This window comes from Phalacrocorax carbo, chromosome 10 (assembly GCF_963921805.1).
Source record: "Phalacrocorax carbo chromosome 10, bPhaCar2.1, whole genome shotgun sequence".
Taxonomy (NCBI): Eukaryota; Metazoa; Chordata; class Aves; order Suliformes; family Phalacrocoracidae; genus Phalacrocorax; species Phalacrocorax carbo.
Genome location: NC_087522.1, coordinates 15740567 through 15761248, shown reverse-complemented (window position 1 = coordinate 15761248; position 20682 = coordinate 15740567). Strand labels below are relative to the sequence as shown.

At 38.0% G+C, this 20682-nt stretch overlaps 1 protein-coding gene across 5 annotated transcripts in view; it reads left to right on the top strand.

Annotated features, from left to right (window-relative positions):
- RBFOX1 (RNA binding fox-1 homolog 1) overlaps positions 1-20682 on the top strand; it is a 1419204-nt gene that overhangs the window by 693690 nt on the left and 704832 nt on the right. The window contains exon 1 of one of the 5 annotated variants that reach the window (XM_064461971.1): positions 17407-17457. The exons of the other annotated variants lie outside the window; for them this stretch is intronic. Within the exon in view, the coding sequence (XP_064318041.1) occupies positions 17413-17457 (45 nt within the window). The 5' untranslated portion in view covers positions 17407-17412. Of the gene's footprint in view, positions 1-17406; positions 17458-20682 lie in introns of those variants that run through there. 5 annotated transcript variants of the gene reach the window in all.

The window sequence follows — 20682 nt, the reverse complement described above, 5'->3', positions numbered from 1 at the left end:
GCCTGCTAACTCCTGAGCCAGAATCTTTTTCTGCCTTTGCGACAGGTGGACCCCATCTGTCTCCAGCAGGCCTGGTGCCATGTAAACTGCCCCATGATCAAAAAACCCTAAATACCAGCCTCTGAGCCACATGTTAATGAGATGGGATGTCCTGTTCCTTTCTGTATGTCTCCTGGCTACCGATGGGATGGAGGAAAACACTACCTGGCCACCTGATCCTTCGAGTAATTGCCCCAGTTCTCTAAAGTCCCTTTTGATTGTCTTTGCACCTCTTTTAGCTACCTCATCACTGCCAACCTGAACAACCACTAGCGGATACTAATTGGATGCTTTTACCAGCCTAGGGTAAAATATATTTCTTCTCCTACATCTCTGTGGGTTTTTTTTACAACTGTATAAGCATATACTAATACCTAAAATGAAAACTGAAGTGATGGTTTTTTTTTTTTTAAACTGAGTAGATTTCAGAAAATGAAAACTAGATTGTAGTATATGTGAGTTTATGAATAAATTAGCACAGTGTGACCACTTTTACCAGAATAGCTTGACTTTGAAATGTCGTGCCATCTACATAAAAAACTTTTTCATTTAAGGGTTTGATTCAATATAGTACTTAAGCATGATTCTGATGTTATGTGAATATTGTCATTTAAATGACTTAAAATCAGACATGTTAAATTCTAATACCTACTGATGAAAAAGAAAACCCAAAGAAGTGGCACTGAGTGCTTATATCGCACTGGCACTTAAGTAATCTGTATTATATGATATTTTAACGCCCTGTTAATTTGAGATGTGGAAAGCCACGTTAGCTTTTATACTTGTGAAACAACTTTGTCGTGCTATGTATTTGTCCCTTTTTGCTGAACTCGGATTTTCCCCACCTTGCTATTCATTCCTCTGTGCAGTTATGGTTGTCAAGTGATTTGCCATCCTCACAGCTGACTGTGCTGCTTACAGTTCCCATGGATAGTAAATGATTTCCTAGCACTTGCTGGTTTTATTCTGTAGTAGGTGTCAGCTTTCTAATTTCATTTATTTTCATCGTGATGCTAAATAAATGAGAAATGGCTACAAACCCCCTCTTCTCCAGGTTATAAAACTATAACTGATAATGGTTAGAACAAGGCTTCATTTACATGTGACTTATTTTAGACTTAAAGAATTTCACTGACTATTTCATTCAGCATCTGAAGTTACCCGCTTCTGAATTAGGCATAGCACAGCTTTGACTGGATATGCCAAGTTCTATGTTTTTCTGATAATACAAGATGCTCTATGCTGCAATGATTCATTTGAATGGTTTATGAGAAAAAGAAGAAAAAACTATTTAGCAAGACCTGAGGGAGAGTTTAAGACAAGTATTTTACGGGGGAGATTTCAGAGGACTTTATATGTATAATACTCTTTCTGTTCTGAGCAACTGAAAAAACAAAGCAAAAAAAAAAAATTATTCATATTTGTAAAGGAAAGATGAATTTTACAGGATGCCCATTACAATGATAAATGATAAAAGGTTTTCTTTAATGGGAAGTAAAAATGTCATGACATCACCAGAATATATTGCAGAACAGGAGGAAAACCAGCTATTGCCCAGCATACTGATAAGCAGTGCTTCTGTGGTTTTCTTCTGTAGGAATGAAGACTGTATTTTCTCTTTTTGTCATATTTTGTTATATGTATGCACACACACACACAAAGGTGTACAATGGAAAAGCAATTTTTTAATCAAGAATGTCTGACAACTGCATACCAGGCTGTAAACTGTTGAAATTTGTTTGTTAGAAGTTCACGTTCCGTTGACATTTTTTCCTTAAAGCATTGTATTAAGCACATCTTATCTCTGGTTTGCATGACAGTTTACCATATTTCTTGTATTGAAGAGTGGCATTGAGTACCACAAAGACCTCGTTTAGCACTTGCAGACTTAAGCAGAATGTGTTTGAAAAAGTTGCTGTGCTCTCTAGTGGATAATTTAGTTATAAGTGCCTAAGAAATTAGTATCAACAACAGTTATAAATTAATATCTCACTTAACTGAAAGACCTACAGTAAGAAAAGTAAGACCTTCACCAGTAGAAGGGCTCTGCTGAAGATGGAACAGCTCACAGATTTTGGTACACATGTTTCATTTTTGCTGTATTTGGGGAGAGTCCACATTCTGCAGCAGCTTTTTTAAAGACACTAATTTTCAATGGTACGGGCAGCGAGAGAATTTTGTCCTCGGTCTACCTCAGATCATGAGAGATGTCTGCTATTAGATGCCTCCTCCTTCCCTGCTTCTAAACCAGTCTCTTTTTCTCTAAGCTGTTAAAAAGCAGATTTTAAAATACACTTACCTCATCTTGGCCAACATAACCCAGAATTTTGCGTTTGTTAGTTTTCTTTTCAGTGAAAACCTGTGTAAGATGCTGTGGAATTACTGTGTTTGCTTCTGTATTCCAAAGAAAGTCACACTAGGTGCAATGTAAGGTTCTCAAGAGGTGAGGGGAAATATAAAATTATGTACCTTGCATCTTTAAATATTCATGATTTAATCAGTTTCTTTTCCAAAATCAGTTTGTTGTGATAATTCTTCTGCCAGTCACTGAGTGGGCTTCTTTTATTGGAATCAATAATCTTGCCTCTGTTCTCTGCTTTCTGCTAGCCTGTGGTGTGAACACTTCTGACGAGCGGTAGAGATTGGCACCATAATCGCTTCACTGGCATTTCTATCCTTACTCTCAGTAAAAACTCATCCACGACAGTTATTATTTCTTCACTCTGTTGAATCACAGTGAGCAGTGTTTGCCAGGTAGTCTGACCATTGTGATTGTACTTTTCGTACTATTATTCTCTTTAGGATTAGGAAGTGAAGCTGTATTTGGCCCTTGTGTCTCTCTTCTTATTTCATTTAGTCTATTCAAATCTTTGTACTCTGGTCTGTGTTCTTCAGTCTTTAAGCAATTATTTTCTAACTCTTTTCTTGCCAGCTCAACGACTGTCGCTGGTGGTATCATGCTGAGTTCCCAGGTATTCAGTGGCAATTTACACTGTGACTTACACTGTAATTTCAATTATTCTCTCCTTTTCTTGGCCTGACAGTCATTCCGGATTGAAGGCGTGTCATTTTTGCTTATTTGAGCCAATTCCAGCTGTATTAAATTTATTGAGCTTCTTATTACTTGAGGATTTATATACTAGAATTGGCACAAGTGAACACATCTTTCCTGGGAAAACTTAATCTCCAGTGTTCTGGTATTTCTACCTAGTAGATGAGCTTCTTTGCTGTGGGTCCAGAAGAACTGTGTATGAAGATGCCTAGAATGAGGGATCATTTTTCTAATGACCAGATAATTAGAGCATCAGATTTCAACAAAGAGCATCCTGTCCCATTTTGCAAGACAAACCAATTGGCTTAACTCTCTATTGTAGCTGGTGTCCCACCTTCCATTGTCAAGCTCTGAACTGAAAAACTGTGAAAACTTTTTCTTGTTTCAATGAATGTTTTCATGGAATGTCATCACAGAAAACATTTTGCTTTCACTTGATACTGCAGAAAGGTAGCCATCTACATTTCTGTCTGTCTTTACTCACAGGTGGATGGATAGTAGTTCAGTTGTTACTGGGTTGTGCCCATGCGAATGATTTTGTATCTCCTTGGATATGGTAAAAATTATTCAATTTTGTGTAATAATATTGATCTTGATCAATATATGGTTATGATTCACCAAGAGAATTAAATCTTGCTGTATTCTCACAGCTCTCATATTCTAGATTTGGAGTAGATTTAGAAAGTTCTATCTTTTCAAGTCTTTGATTGAAAGACGTTTCCCTTCATACATATACCAGCCACTTATTGTTCCAGATGATTCAGTTATGACTGTTCAGGTACCTTTATTCTGTGTTTCTGTTCTGTAAATATGCAAAAAGAAAAAAGAATAGGAAATAGGCAACAGAATCTAGTTTTGCCTTTGGTGTTGTTTTTCTTTTCCTTGATTTTGGCATTTAGATAAGATTTAATTTATTTTCAGGTTTCATGCCAGATTTTGAGGTAATTTTACCCTTGTTGTTTCATGCTTTTTAAAATAACAGTATTAATTCTATGATTTCAGTAAATACTGCATAGCTTTACAGGTTAGAAAACAATGCTCGTACAGTTTATTTCCTTGGGGTGATGTGTAGTTATAAAAATGTACACAAACACGAATATGGAGGATTCTATTCTCTTGTAATATCGGTAAGTCATCTAAAGATGCAGCATCTAAAGATGGATCAGCCATCTAAAAAATCTTGAAAGGGTTATGTAGAGAAATCTGCATAGCAGGTGTGACCCTTGCATGAGGAAGATATTTGCGTCACGAAGAGCAGCTAAAGTCGCTAACTGTGTGAGTGTTAGAACTGCAGTAATAAAACTACCAGAGCAGAGTTGATGTGATGGTCACCTCTCTTCTCTAGATGTGTACGTTAATAAAAATAGATGAATCTTTAAGTGGTGTAGTGTTCAAAAAATCATTCTACTCTGACTTCAAGTTTAATTAGTGAAATCATCCAAAACCCAGAGTTCTTAGCATAATACAAAAAAGACTTAATGATGTGTGATGACTCACAAGAATACAGGAAATTGTCTTATCTTGTGTAAATTAAGTCTTACTCTTCCCATCTTATTATAAGATGATGCCACCTTATTATCAAAGCATTGGCAGTCAGAGCCTTCCAACCTGTTTTCAAACAACTGATCCAAACAATTCCTGTACAAAATATTACTGGCCATTGTTTTTGGCATTGTAATTCAAATAAATCCGTTGCTTTTTTATTTTCCAAATAATCACTATCAAGATGTGCTGTACTTGCTTGTCTATTGAGAATATTAAATATGTGTGTGTATATAAATATATATGTAATGTTTATTCAGTGCAGCAGATGTTCAGGGGAGACAGCAGTAATTTTAACTGTGCAATGCAGTACACAGAATGGTAACAGTTTTCCTTTCCTCTCCATCTCTCTTTCCTCAATTTGTTCTTGCTGCAACATTAATTCAAGCCTAACAATAGAGTTCTGGGAAACTTGTTCTCTTTAATACTTGGTTCTCTCAACATCTGTTCTCACCCCATTTCCTTAGTGTTGTATCTTTTACCTGTTGTGCTTGCTGTGTTAGTGAAGGCTATCTGGAGTCTCATTGCTTGTCCATTAAGAAGTTCATACCTCAAAATATTAGGAAATCGCCCCACTTGCCTCCATTTTCACTACTCAAATCAAGTTACTTCCAAATGAATCTTATTTACCTAAGTCCTAACATACTATCTTTACCATCTTTTCTATCTCCTTGACTAATTGATGCTGGCTCAGGTAAATAAAAGTCTTAGTTCTTATATGGAAAGGCAGAGAAAAGAATTGCAGGGAATGATGTTTTAAAATTCAGTAGAAACATCTGGTTTCTGCTACTGTAGGTTCTAGATCAGTTAGACTTTGCAAATAATACATGGACAGTAGTGCCACATCATAATGTTTGAATTCATAGCAAGAAATTTGTTACTTTTATTCTCATGATCTGGCATGAATTGTTAGCAGCGACAGAATCCTGGGTCTTCAACGCTGTGCTAAACAAGGAGTCCTGTATCCACTTGTTTTCAGGGATACTGCCCTCCATGCAAGTTGGAGATATAGCCTGTTGGGGAGGTAAGGAGACAAGCAGAACATCCTGCAGCTGGACACCAACAGCAGCAGGACCAGGAAGTGATATGGAATTGATGGAATCAGGGTACAGTGTATTTCTTTAGAAAGTTCAGGAAATTTATTAGTTTGGAAACCTTTCTGTGATTTTAGATATAAAAATATAAACACACACGCACGTATAAAAAGTATAATCTTCTAAATCTCGTTGTTCTTTCTTTCTAACTTTCCTCTAGAGTGAGATACGACATATTTAACCTTTGAGTAACATTTTATTACAGCATGTTATAAAGTTGACTTGCAGTTTCATTATTACTGTAATTTTCATTCAAAATTTTATACCCAAAAATTACCTTTATTCAGTTGAAGTCAATGTGCAATATGTTGCCCTGACTCGTCTCCTGAATGTTCACTATTTTCCTGCTCTATTGGTCAAAGTATGAATGCCATTTTGTTTTCCAGGTAAAATTAGCACTTAAAACTAAAATTTTGTAAAAACATTATTATCTTCTGAATGGTGAGATCGAGGGTTTTTTTGAAGACAAGTGAGGGGAGCAAAGGCCATTAAATTATCTGAACCTGAGAACATAGAAGTTGGTAGCATTTGTTAGAAACAAGAGCTGTAAAATCAGGAGGGGAAAAACAGTGATACTATAATGAAATAATAGTGCTGGCATTTCACATGGTTTTAAAAAGAAGTCTGATCTCTCTGGAAAAGCATTTTTGGTAGAAGTTAGTGTCTGGAGAAGGAGCATGAGCATAATATTGTGATGGAAGTGTAATTCAGAGTTTCTTCATTTATAAAAATGTCTTTCCTTTATACGACCTTTAGCTCTGCATGCTAGATTGAGCAGAAACGCCCAGACTCTGGCTCTTGGAAACAATTCTTTGTATGCTGAGTAGTTCAGAATATATGCTCTTCTTCTTCTCTATTTCCACAAACTTTACTGTTCTCTCGTGACCAGAACTGATTATGCTAGTGGAGCACATGGCTCTATTTGACACAGGCCACCTCTTTATTAGCTCTGTAAATAATGTATAGAAGCTATATAAGCCTCCTCACGTGGACTGGTATCTGTATTCCATTGCCAGGTTTAAGAGCTCTCACTGTACAAGTAATGAGTTCCTTCATTTTATGCCACTGAGAGTGGGAGGAAGGACTCATAGCCTTGATGTCCAAAACTATACCCAAGAAATCAGGGTTAAGCTTTCCCTCATGCAGATGGCCGTCTGCCTGCACTGCGTGTTAGTCCTAAGAGGGTCCTGGCAGCTGGCTGCACTGAGCACTGTGTTCAGCCTACCTGCCAACATGTACTTGCCCAGTCTCATTCCTTGTGTTCCAGCTTTGTATCCAGGACGTACTGTCATCCTCAAAATATTTGGTCTGTTTTCCTCTATTGTCTGCATTTTAAGAAACTCAGATTCTTCAGATTCATCAGGGCCAAAGTTCTGGACCCAATTTCAAAGTTGTGTTTAGGGACACTTTCTTCAGTGCTGCAGACACAATTGCCACAGACACAAGGGGTGAGGGCCAGAACATCACCATATTGTCATAGAAATGTATTTATCCATACTGCAGTTACTACTAAGTTACTGCACAGGAATGTGAGAGGCAGTGCACACTCTGTCCCCTTGACCCGCCAAAAATGTCCACTATACCCGGTCACAGGGAGTGATGAAGCACCAGAATACACAGCGTCCTCTTCCTTTTCCTGGTTTTCCATTTTGAAATTTATTTTTCATCCAGTTGGCAGCCTGCCATCTCTGACCTGGTGCAAGGCAGAAAAGAGCTGTTTGTGTAAGCTTTATATCACTTTCTTTCACTGTAGCCTCCATATGTTTTGATCTAAGCTTCATGCTATTGAGACAGAAGAATGAGGCATAGTGAAACCTGTGATGAACTTGTTGTCATTGTCTCTAATGAACAATATATGACAGCTTTGAGAAATCATGTGTTCAGAAGAGTCATTATTGTGCCATCTGAATTAGTGCAATAAAAGTAAAGACTTTGTATTTTCTAATAGACTGTTTTCACAGTAGTTGTCCAATAATAGTCATCACTGCAGTCACAAGGTCAGTAAGTTCATGTGTAAGTACATCAAGATGCTTAGCACACTGTGAAAGCCTGTAATGCTTTCCTGATTAATATTTTTCATTTCCTACAGTTTTGGGTGGAACATTTGCAGTCTTGCAACCAGTAAATGCCAGAGTGCTTTGCTGTCATTAACAGTCCACTTTTGAATTCTTCAAGGAGAATTACATGGAGAATGGCATAGAGTATGTTGTTTCTATTGTGAATATTGAAATTGTCTCAAGTGAGTTGTGGGTTTTTTATATGGATACAAAGAGTATTGTGATGGGTAAATCTTACAAATGGGTAAGTCTGAGTTAGAGAAATTATTTTGAGTTTTTACTTACCAAGATCCACTGTTGCTCTGTGTTCAGTTGTGCTTTGGAAGTATTAAAGCACTGTAATGAGAATTTTGCTTACAAAACAAAACAAAAATTTTGTTCCACTTACAGAGAAAAGAATACATCAAGTTTGGTTGTAATTATGACTATCTACACGTCAAGTGACCTCAGTACAACTTGCGGTTTTCCAGCAGGATAAAACAAATTCCCAAAATTCTGATGTTCTACTTTATCTTTAAAAAGAATCCACAAAACAGATAGATCCTGTGTATGCATTTTTCTTCATGGCATACTTCCACTACTCAGTAATGAACAAGACATAATGATGATCTGAGCCTGAAAGTTTAACCAGAAGTAAAAATACGGCAATGCACCTTGGCTCTCATACTTATTCAGGCTGTATTTTCCTTTAGAAAGATCTTTCATGTGCCAGTGGGATATCAGAGGATGATAATGATCTGTTGAGTAGGGGCTGTGAAGTAAGACTCTCAGTCAATAAATTTGCTCAAAATGCAAGCAAGTGAAATAATATATTGTCTGGTACAGCTGTTCAGTTACATTTACATTGTCCAAATAATTTCAAAGCTTATCCTATAGACAAATGTTTGGGTTTAAGCATAGCATACCAGAAATTAAATGCCAGTTATGTGTATTTACAGGACTTTATACCAGGGAAAATAATTTAATTTTACTTTAAAATTTTATTCTGTATCTCATACTAAATCTACTTAAAGTTAAATGTATCCTATTAATGCTGAGCTCAGCATAACAAGAACTTCTCTATTTTAAAACCAAAGCTAATAAAAAAGCATTTTTATTGGCAGAATATTGAGATTCAATGAGTATTTAAAAATGTGATTTTTTTTTCAATAGTTCAAAAGAGAAAAAATCACTATTTTTTCATGGTGAACTTTCCATTTTATATTACATTGCCTGCTGTAATGACATATGTTGATGTAGTCAGTGTAGTCAAATAGGTACTACATAGTTCAGCTAAAAATATGTGGTAAATATGGACTCCTGAGAAGCTTGTACTTCTTCTCAAATAAGACTTAAATGACCCAATTCTTTTTAAATTTCTCACTACATTGTATGATATTGGCAGTAGCAAGAAATGTCTCCCGTAATAGTTGCATAATGTACTTCAAAGTTTTGTGTTTGTCAGAATCAGAAATATTTTGCCGCCTTAGTGGTTTATCCATTTTCTAGAGGCTTTCCATGATAGTTTACATGCAAAGAGTGTGCGGTATGTAAACTGTGCCATGGATGTTTTGTGTACACAGGCCATAAAACACTTGTCTGGAAATCTCCAGGTTTATGAGGTGATTTGCAGTGCCATTGTATCCAGTTAGTATTTATAAAATTATATATGTAATTATATAAACTTTTGGGTAATTATATGTATATTTTAGTTATTCAGTACATTTAATGATGCTTTGTTATGAACTGTTTACAGTAGTTCTCACTGGGGGGGGAGAGGAGAGAGAGAGGGCAAATGGAGCTGAATGTGGAGTAAAACCAAGGGAAATTTCATATTAAAGATTCACCAATGAATCTTTGCAGACTTTATGCAAATCCAGTGGGTATTTTGTGGAAGTGTTAATGAATGTCACATCCTGATTACTGCAGATTTCCCCTTACGTTTCCAACCGTACCAAATCCAATTGAAACTGCTAAAATTAACACCAGAAGTCCACAACAGTTTGTCAGAAAAATGTGTAAATTTTGTTTTTAAAATATTGTGCCCTAATTATTCTTGGAAACATTTTATATAGATGTTGGTATAAAATATCCTGTATACATTCCCTGATGGATGACACACTTAACATTGGTCCCAATAAATCCTTCCAAAGGACCATCTATTTCTGAGGTATTTTTTGTATCTCACTACAGAGGAAACCGCATAATGTAGCTGCCCTGGCACTGAGGCTTCTATTAGGAATCTACTTGTTTACCAAGAGCTATGAAGAGCAGCCCTTTTTGCTGCAGCACATGCTAGTCCTTTTGCTTTGTGTGAGGTGTGGCCTGTGATGTATGAAGTAACTCCAGACACATTGATTTAGTAAATCTCAAAAAATTGCAAAGAATGCAAAGTAAAAGAATAATTTTAATAATTATGTATTTTAAAAAAATCAATTAATTGTTATGTTTCCCTTTATTTAACACAGTTATTTTCAAGGTTTTGAACACTTCAGCCAGCTCACTTGCCTGCCTCCCTGTTATCTTTGTTTTTCATTGTGTGGGCGATCTCTCCTCTGAACCTATCTCTCAGCTTTTGCTGGCTTTGAATTTCTGAGACGATTTTATGTTCCCTTTGCTCTCTTTTTCCTCAGTCTGGCAAACCCATTCTGTCTTTAGAATTGGCCAAGAAAGCCCTTACAACTTGTGAAGATATTGTCAATGTATAAACGTTGCAGGGAGGGAGTTTTTCATAACACCACTCTGGGATGCCACTGATATGAAGACATCTGGATGTGATAGCAGGCAGTTGGTTACGTATCTTTTATTTAGCCTGTCTTTATCTGCCAACTTACTGTATGCTGTTAATGTAATTCTGAATGCCTGCATATATGACAAGTCATGACCATAATGAGCCTGTTTATTTCAAGATACGTAGTGGCATTGATCATTTGCACATTAAAGGAAACTTTGCTGGAAGAAGACAAATTTGAGGCTACAAAAGCTTTGTGATTATTGTAATGCTAATCTGTATTCAGTCCCATATATACAGTGTCACATCTCGAATACTTAAAAAAATTAATTAGGCAACTGTGTTGTGCCACAGATGAGCAGTAGCAAGTGGTTGCTTGCATCCACAAGCTGTGACATTCTCTGTGCCAACAGGACTTTAAAGGAGAGAAGGCCCACAGTAACCGAGCTGGAGGTGGTCCCATCCTCTTCCTCCTACCTGATAGTTTACAAGGCTGTGGCATTTCTGTGATTGTGTTATATTAAATGATAAAAGTATGTTTAAAGTATGCCAAGTAACAGTCCATACAGTGCTTTATGCTATATTTGTAAGGATACTTAAATCTTCGCATGCATTTTAGTAGGAAGTACGTATCATGCATCTAATGTTAGTGACAGAACTATCATTGGGATTTTCTGTGATCTGTAGAGCAACTGTAAATGTAAATAGGTTGAGGGAAAATAAATACAGCTGCTTATTTGTCATTAAGTCAGAAGAAAAGATACACATTTACCTGATTTCTCAACAGAATTGTACCTCCATACACCCCACAGATTTTCATAGGAGGGGTGTTTCCTTGCCCACTTTCTGGGCCAAAAATTTTCTAGAAATCTCTGAGTGACTTGCCCATCATTCTTTTTTCTTTTCTCAGATCAATGCCTGTCCATACAGGCAACATGTCAGGCTCACACCTGTCTCATATGGGGCTGTGCTCACCATGTTTTACTCAGGAAGTAAAAGTGGAGTGAAAGGTCCAAATTCAGGCTCCCGTGAGTGTATGTGCCTCAAAGGAGGCATGACAGGCAGAGGCCTCGATGGCGCCTCACGGGGACTTCCAGTTGTGATCTTTGGACTGGAAAATGTTTTCTGTTAACTCTGATGTTACAAGTAACATTCAGAGGTCTTGTTCTATGGAACAGGCTGTAGTTTATAATTTTGAAGGTGCACCTTGCACAAAATTATCTACAATGGCAAGCAATTGCACCTCCAGGTTTCTTAGATATTTTCCTTTGCGTTCTTACATTTCCTCTTGCACTGATATGGTGAGCACTGTCGTATTTGTATGTCCTGGTCACATGGCTTTTTAGACAAATTAACCTTTTGCAGTTTTACTGAGGAAATGATTTGCAGTTATACTCTGTGAAGTAAAAAAAGATTGCAGAATTGGAAGACGTTATGAATTCACAATACAGGAAAAGTTGTGTTTTCTGAATGTTACTAAACAAAGAATTGTAATTTGTTTGTGAATAACATCTAAAAGCAGATCCAGATTACTTTTGAAGAGAATATAATGAAGCATTGAAAGTCCATGTTGCAGCCATAACTAGTTATCCTTGTTCATGCGGAAATATTATTTGCCTTAGTGATGTAATTTTTGTGAATCGTTTACCCTTTCAACAGGGTTGTGAATATGGCTAAGCACGTAAGAAATTATTTTGCTTCAAGACTTTTCAGAGATTTGTTTCTTCTTCGTGTTTGTAGGTGCATTATGATCGTCGTATGTTTCACATTAAACATTGCAACAATCTGAAAAAAAATAGTTGGTAGCCTTAAAGGGAAGGCTTCTGATAGCTATTTTTTTGTGCTTTCCTGACACTTGACAAAAATGAGAGACATTTTTTTCCCTTGATCGTATGCATCTTCAGAAGCTTCCCTTTATTTTGGGTGTTTTAGATAAGTAATTATTTTTTGAACATGACCTGCTGAGTATTAGTGGCTCTTCAAAAAGTCAGTAACCTGTGGAATGTGCATTTTGGGCTCTTTTTAGAGGGGTGAATACAGGGAAGACTTGTTATTTTTATGACAGCTTTCACAGTGTTTATGCAAAAGACTTTTTTCTGCAGCAAGGTTTGAAGTAATGTTTATTAGAACAGTACTAGTTTACTGGCATCAAAACTGCATAGAAATAATATTCCTCTTACTATTTTACTGATGGTTCTTGATCTGTTACACTTGTTTCCAAATGAATTTAGGCATGGTTTTGTTTATGAAGATAGCAAATAAAATTTTGCATTTAATACTCTGCAAAGTTTTGCAATTAGCATTATAGCAAAAGTGCATGTCTCTGGACACTTAAAACATGTAAGTTACCACATTTGTGAATGGATGTATTTGTATGTATAGCCAAAACAATACTAGAACATTCAAGAGAGATTAGTGACATCGATTTCAATATACTTCCTTGAAAAAGACAACACCAACTAATAATGCAAAATGAAGCATTTCAGATGGATATAATCACATTAATAAATACTTTATAGATACTATTTGTGAGCAAGGGGCTAAAGAAAAAATACTGACATTTTGAATATATAGAAAAATAATTTGAGAAAACACCTAGTACTTAAAATTACTGATTCTTTGGAACCATCCCTTATATAGGTCTAATGCTAAACCCGCTTGTTTTTGTATACCCTTGTAATTATTCTCATTGTAAAGTTAGCGATATTGTGGATGCTTGCAGGATCCAGCCCCTGGAGAACGTTTTAAATTCTGCTTGGTAGAAGAAAAATTTGTTTTCTCTGGTTGCATTTCTTTTGATAGTTCAGCTTTAAAATTCCTTATGATTTAGATTCTCTCCAAAAGATTATATTTAGCGTCAGTGTAACAGTATGAATTCTCAGGTTTAGGGTTCCTCAAGCTTCAATTGTCTTTTTAGGATTGTGACATATGATTGATGTTGTGTTTCTTAACATATTGGTCATCTCCCTTAGACTCACACACTCTCACCATAAATCATTTTGGAATAAAACTGCACCGTGTTTATCATAAATCGCACGATACTTTTCCATCTGTATATGCTTCATTAGGCTTACCTTCTGTAATACTGCTGGATCATTAGATGGCATGTAGAAAGAAATCCGTTCAGCAGTAATCTATCAGGCATGGAGAGCCCCCATGTGTTTGACATATAAATGCATTAAGGATTAAACCACATTTCACTGTTCTGTATAAAAAGTGTTTGCAAAATTATACAGGCTCAGAATTACCTTCTGCTCGTGATGTTACTTTTGGATTTTACCAATCTTTACTTTCCTTCAAAGATCATGTTGCTTTTTAATAGTTCCCACAGCATAGGAATTTAGTTCAAGAAATTAAGATTAAACCAATTACATGCTGAAGCTTTTCAGCAGGAAGCTTTCTAGTATGACACGCATACCTTTGGGTCAGTTTTAAAAAACTGGAACAAGCCACACCATTCGCTAAAAGGTGCCTACTTTACAATTAGTTACTTTGGTCTGTGTCTCTGTGAAGTAATTTTTTTTGTAAAGTGGAAAATTCAGGAGATAAATGCTCCCCCTTTTAAGGAGAAAAGGATGTAAGGGCTTAGATAATAAACAACTAGATTTATTAGAACTTCTGATGTAACATGAGACATACTGTGATGACACTCTTCCGTACTACTCAATAAATTCTTCAAAAATATTTCTCTGAAATTCTCAAGTAAAGAATATAGAAATCAGGAATTACAGAAACTTCAATAGCACTGCCATCACAATAATATTTCAGTTAATTACTGTTTGTCCCTGCAAATGTAGTGGAAAGAACAAAGATTAGAGAGATGCCTTCCTTGTGATCGTACGTATGTGTGTAAGAAAGTCATGACAAGGATCTCTAGTAGCTGAACCGTAGCAAGAACCTGTTCTTCCCTGTGGCAGTCTCTAACTCAAGCTTTTGCTTATTCAGCAGATCACTTCACAGGGGAATTGAACTCTTGGTCTTGGTGTTGCTCCGTAAACCTTGTTGCTGCAATGGGTATTGTTCCACGCAATGCTGCTGAAGTATCCACGCTGTCAAACAAGGGGATGGCATCCCAGATGAGGTTCTGCAAACCCCTGTACAGTGATTCAAGGACAAGCGGTGGCATCATTTGACCATAATGCATTTAAATAATTTTTTCTCTTCTTCATATGTAAGATGGAAGAAACAATCAGAAGACCAAAATTATCCACCATTTAGAGAGTGGTGAAAATGAATGTATAAATGTACACAGTTTTTTATCAAGTTAATTGACTCTAAAGACTGAAGTGGGACTTTACTATTCCCTTTTTTTAAGTTGGATTTAGTAATTCGAACTATTATTTTGGCTGATTGTCTGATCATTGTCACAACTTCGTGAATGACGCAGCTTGTTCTGCAGCAGTATGTTCTTTCCCAGTGTTTCCCCTGCCCCATAGTTATGGCTAATGAGATAAATACTAACTTTAGACTATATTTCATTGCTTGCATAAAGAATTGCAATCTCTGAAGAAGAGCACTAAGTACCACAGGTAGCACCTGCCAGAATTGCTGGTCCTCTGATTGAATGACCATATGTGCTGCAAAGGCTACAAACAACAGGCCAGAGGTAATGGTGGTGTTTATTGACCGCTTTAAGTCTGAGTGACCTTGCCCTGAACAGGATATTTTTGTAAAATAGCAGTGGCAATTGTTGCTGGTGCCATTTTAATGTAATACTAAATTTAACACTAAGAATGGGCAGAGATCAAACTCAGATTTAAGAAACAGAACCGTAAGCCAACCCATAGTATTTTGTTGATTGTAAATGATAGGAAATGGTGCTTTAGCAATCCCTGTGTTTTAGTTCATCCATGTTTAGACACACAAGGTGGTTTAATTGGAATTTCTAGTGTTTCAATGCTTTAATGTTCTGAAACATATTAACGCTGGTTTAGCAGTTAGTGGTTATTTGTTTTCAGAGCACTGTAGGGTCATTAATCCTCAGAGCCCTCCTGAGAAGTAAGAGATAGGAGATAGGCACTTGCAAGTATTATTATTCTAATTTTACAAGTGGGAAAACTGAGGAGATGAATAATTTGCTCAAGGCCACACAGAAAGCCGACATGAGCTCAGAGATTTGTTTTCGCTATTGGCCCAGTGGTCAGGCCAGTCCCTGCAACATTCTACTTTTTAAATTATACTTATGCCTTATTATTATCATGATGCCTTAGTCATCCCATAGCCTGTCTGGGCTGATAGCTGTCTTTTCCCTTTGGGTGATAAGGTGAGCAAGACCACAAGAGAAAAGCCTTCAAAACACGGAAAACCTTTTGCAACTAGAATCTGAGTCTAATATTATTTTGTATATTTTCAGTTTTCATAGAACATAATTAAACTTTGTCTCTCCTGTTGTGCCAAAAGTGGGGGCAAGTTCTTTGACTTGTATATGCAAAAAGGGGACGATTAATAGAAATAGTTTTCTTAGAGATCAGTTTGTCGGTCTCCTTTCTGATTGCAGAGTAATGATAAATATTGAAAGGTATTTTTCTGAACTTTTCATTATTTTTGAGAAATAGTGTATGTGTGGTATGAAAATACATTTTATAGAACTAGAGAAGTCCTCTGAGCAGTATCCTGACAATTTTTCACTTTAGTGTGTTTATTTGTTTACCATTTACAATTCCTGGTGCATAAATAGATGCACTTTGAAATGACAGCTTAGTTGGTCAGGGATAAGCAATGCTTCTGCATAGCGAACGGCATCAGTTTTTAGTGTCTATCTGAAACAGATTTTTTTTTTCTCTGCTCCACAGATGGGTTAGTTGCTACCATCTCTGGTGGAAGAGGCTTCCACTTGCTTCAGCTCCAGCCAGTCTTTGACTGAAAAATTACTTAGTCTGCAATATTGTTATTTTTAAACAAATTCAGAATTCCACAAGAAAGTAATCATTATTTAATCAAGATGTTAACCATTTTGGTTATGTATTTCGGTTAAATGTTTTGGTTAAATATTTTATATAACAAAACATTAACCATTTTGTTTACATGGGATCAATCAAAATAGTGAAGCGCTACAAACTTCAGCACGACGTCTAATATTTTAATAAGTATCTAATATTTAATACATGCATTAAGACATTCCATAAACGGACGACTGAATGTGATCCGTTCTCCCCTTGCCCACCTTCCCTTCCCGCAAGGCTGTGGTTTTCAGCTAAGCTACCGTGGAACTGCTCTTATCTACAAATAAAACAAAATGACTTCACTGAATGCATACGCTGCAAAGCCTACCAGGGATACAGCGAGGGGGGAAAAAAAGATACAGAAGGGCTTTAACGTCTCGTAGCAGTATATAGAGCGCAGCATATTGAAAGTCGTAAATACTGTCCCGCAGACGTTGTGAATAATGTAGGTGCAGCGTAAGTAATTGGCAGCGCTTACATTCTGCCTTCAGACAGAGTTAAAATTGCTTGTCAAGTGTGGACTGGGAGGACTGTGCAAGGTGCCCTACTCTGTCATGTGGTCCATATTTAATGCCTGAAGGAACGAGGAGGGGACACGTGGAGCGGCGGGAACCGGCGGGGCTGCCCGGGGCCCGGGCGTGGGCCGTGCGGGGCCGGCGCTGGCGGGGAGGGGGCGCGGGGGGCGCGAAGCACCCCCGGCAGAGCCGACCTTGAAGCCCGGCCGGTTCGCCCGGCGCCGCCGCCCCGTGCGCAGCCTTTGTGCCGCCGGCGCGGGGGTGCGCGGGGTGCGGGGGGGCGCGTGTGCGGGCGGCGGGTGCTGCCCGCGGGCGGCAGCCGCAGGTGTGCGCGCCCCGGCCGAGGAGCGGGCGGGCGGCTCGGCGGGCGCCGCGGGCCGCGGGGTGCTGCTCCCCGCCGCTCCGCCCGGCTCCGCCCGGCTCCGCCCGCCGCGGGAGCGGGGCGCGCTCCGCAGCCGACGATGAAATCCTGGCAGCTAATTGCAGGCGTGGGAGATGCCCTTCAGGTAAGGCGGAGGCAGGCTTGGAGGAATTTAAGCGACGGTGCGGGGGGAGCCAGTGTGTGGCACCGCGGGAGAGGGACCCCGAGCCCTGGGGAGGGGGCCGGGGGTCAGTTGACGCGGTTGGTGCTGTAGCACAGCCGCCAGCGGCTCCCAGCGGGGATGCGGCGAGGTTAGTGTGCGCGCGGGGCTCCCGGCCGAGTGCTCGCGGCGGGATCCGCGCGCGGGGAGCGGCGGTGGCACGCGCCCCCGGCGCGGCGGCGGGGCGTGCTGCCGGCTCGTCACGAGCAGCGGCGTGTCGCAGGTGAACGCGCAGGGCTGGCTGCGGGGCTGCGCTCCGAGCTCGCCGTGTCTTCACCCGTGCGTGGGCGTGGCGTGGCGTGGCGTGGCGTGGCGTGGGTGTGCCTGCGGCAGATAAGCTGTGGTGGGGTTATTTGTCCTTCCTCTGTGACTGGCTGAAGTTTATGTGAACTTGGTCTTCAAAGAGCTGTTTAACTTTTGAAGGGATATATATTAGCATTTACATGAAATATGGCAGGAATCTCATTAGAAATGGTTTTGTCAGATGAATTACTGCCTTTTAGTAGGTAGTTTACCGGATTCCTGACCAAACTGGCCGCTTATTAACTTTAGGGGTCCTGTATGTTAACAGTATCATATCCCGCTGTTAGGAAACACAATTTGTATGAGGATTTTAAAGTTTTATTACTGTTAAAATATGCGGGACAAAACCACAACAACTTTTTTAAATAAATACCGTTTAAACATAAATTTGGCTAACAGTCCATTAATATGTATATAGATTTTAAGAAGCAGAAATAGAGCATAAAAGACTGGGATTTAAAAATGCATACCAGTTGCCAGCCAGATATACATGCAGAGTAATTGAAATATCTTGAATTACTTTAGCAATTTTCTTTCTTTAAAAAAAATCGCTCACTTTGAAGCGTGGAAAAAATGTTGAGAGGAGCAGGGAAAGTGGGTTTTTCTGGCTTTTGAGAAAGGAGTCTCTTCCGTCCTCTGATAGGAGTACCGTGTTCTTTACAAGACTTGCTGTCACACGTAGGAGACTGTGGCAGAGGGTAGCAGTGGGATGCTGGGCTCTGTGCGTTTCGGACAGCCTGGGTTCGGTTTGCAGCTCAGGCTCCATAAATTCACATTGCTTTCAGGAGTGTACATTAAATTCCACCTCAGGTATTTTATTTACGTAGACACTCAGGAATTTAGTAAGATCCAAAACAGTCTTTGTATTTGTTAGTTCTGTAGTGATAAGGAATTTGGTCTTGATACAGATGTGATTAGGTTTTCTATACGTATTTAACAGAAAGTTTGCAATTATTTTTGTGTATGAAATACTTTAAAAATTTGGCTTAGGTACAGTATGTTGGTTTCGTATGTATTTCTAAAATGAAGCAATAGACATGTAATGTTTGAATGTCTGATATTGTCTTCATAAATTATAGCTGTTACGTGTTTTGTATGCACGTTGATCTGGGTTTTGAATGTGCAAATGAGGCTGACTTCTGAAAAGTGAGCAAAACTGCTATTAAGTAAACAGCGTTGCCTTGTCTGCAGGAAGAGCAGTAGTGGAATATGTTATCACTGTTTCATATTTGAATCATTTCATGGAAACGAGTGGGACTTTTGGTTTTGATCATTTATAGGTGCTTCTCTGTGAGTGCACATGCGGTGTCTCTGTCAATCAGCGGGTTTACTTCCTTTAAACCCATGTATCTATTAGGGGTTTGATTGTCTGTTTCAGAGTTTTTCTTCGTAAAGCAGTACCAAATTTCTTTCTATTTTAGATGTTGTAAACATACAATATCTCACATTCCCATTGCCTTTCCTTTAATACGTGGGCAAGAAGTTATATTTAGTTAGTACCATCTCAGAATCCAATACACTGGTACCTCAGCAAGTGTAAGTAGAATTAATTATACCCCTTTCCAAGCATCGTCTTAGAAAGATTGACCTTAATGCTTTTACCTATTGTGACATAAATACATATTTGAAATCAGAACAACATCACAATAGATGGATGAAACAACTTTATTATTAATATTATTGTCTAGCAAGGTGTTAGTTCAGTCCTTCTAACTTCAAACCGGTTACTTCAGTAGTATCTTTTTCACGGAATTGTTCAAATTTTTTCTTTTTATTTTCACAGTGGGTCTTAGTTTTGGTCATAAAACACACAACTTTTCCAGGAACAAGTAACAAATTGATTTATTCAGTGATAAGCCTTGTGGTATTCTAGATGCTGTAAAAGGTCTAGAAAAATGTCATTAAGTATAATATTGGAAGTTTGTACTTTTTCCTTTCTCATGAAAAATATTACTATTAAATGTTAATAAATTTTGTAAAGCCAAATATGTTAGAAATGGCAAAAGAAACATCAAACTGCGAAGGAGAAGGGAAATAAATATGATTAGTTCTTGCTTTTATGTTATTGTGGCAGTAATTGTGAAAAGAATACTGTGAAAAGAATACTATAAAAAGTAAAGCAGGAAAAAACGTGTAGGCAATTTTAACCATAGAAAATATCTTGTCTAAATTTTACTTCGTGTTTTAATTTAAGTAAATAGCATGCTAAGAAGGAGTTTTTAAAGATAGCTCAAGCCTGCTAAAGTAAAGCTTTTAGTCGCCTTCAGTGATATGGATTTTGGAGTTTTTCTTACGATTATGTCACAAGATAGTATATTTTTAGAATTTAGAGATGGGAACAGAGACTACAGAAGCCCTTGATTACTTGAGATGATTTTTCAGTGTTTTGGGCTTTTCCATATGTATTTTAAGACTGGGATATAATTTACAACATCTAGGAACTAAGCATAACTTTTGAAATATATTAACTTTATGTAGGAATAAAGTTTACTTTTCACGACTATTATTCTGCCATAAATGTAATATTTTCAATCCATGTAAAAATCAGTTTAGAAAGTTATCTGTCTTTAATTTTGGTTTGGAATATGTTACAAAGGAATAGTTCTCAGAAACAGAGTTGTCAGGAAATAACAAGGTCAGTAGAATACACTGACACGTAGGTGATCGATTTTCACAGGTACACCTTTTTGGACACCAGACAAACCGTAAGTACATAGTCACCGGATGGAAGAAAAGTGCAGGCTTCTCATTTAAAAAGGTGCATCGTAAATATGTTTTCTCTAAAATTCAAATGCTGTGGGATTGCATTTGGGCGAGATACTGGACACTTAGGTTAGCTAAAAGAAA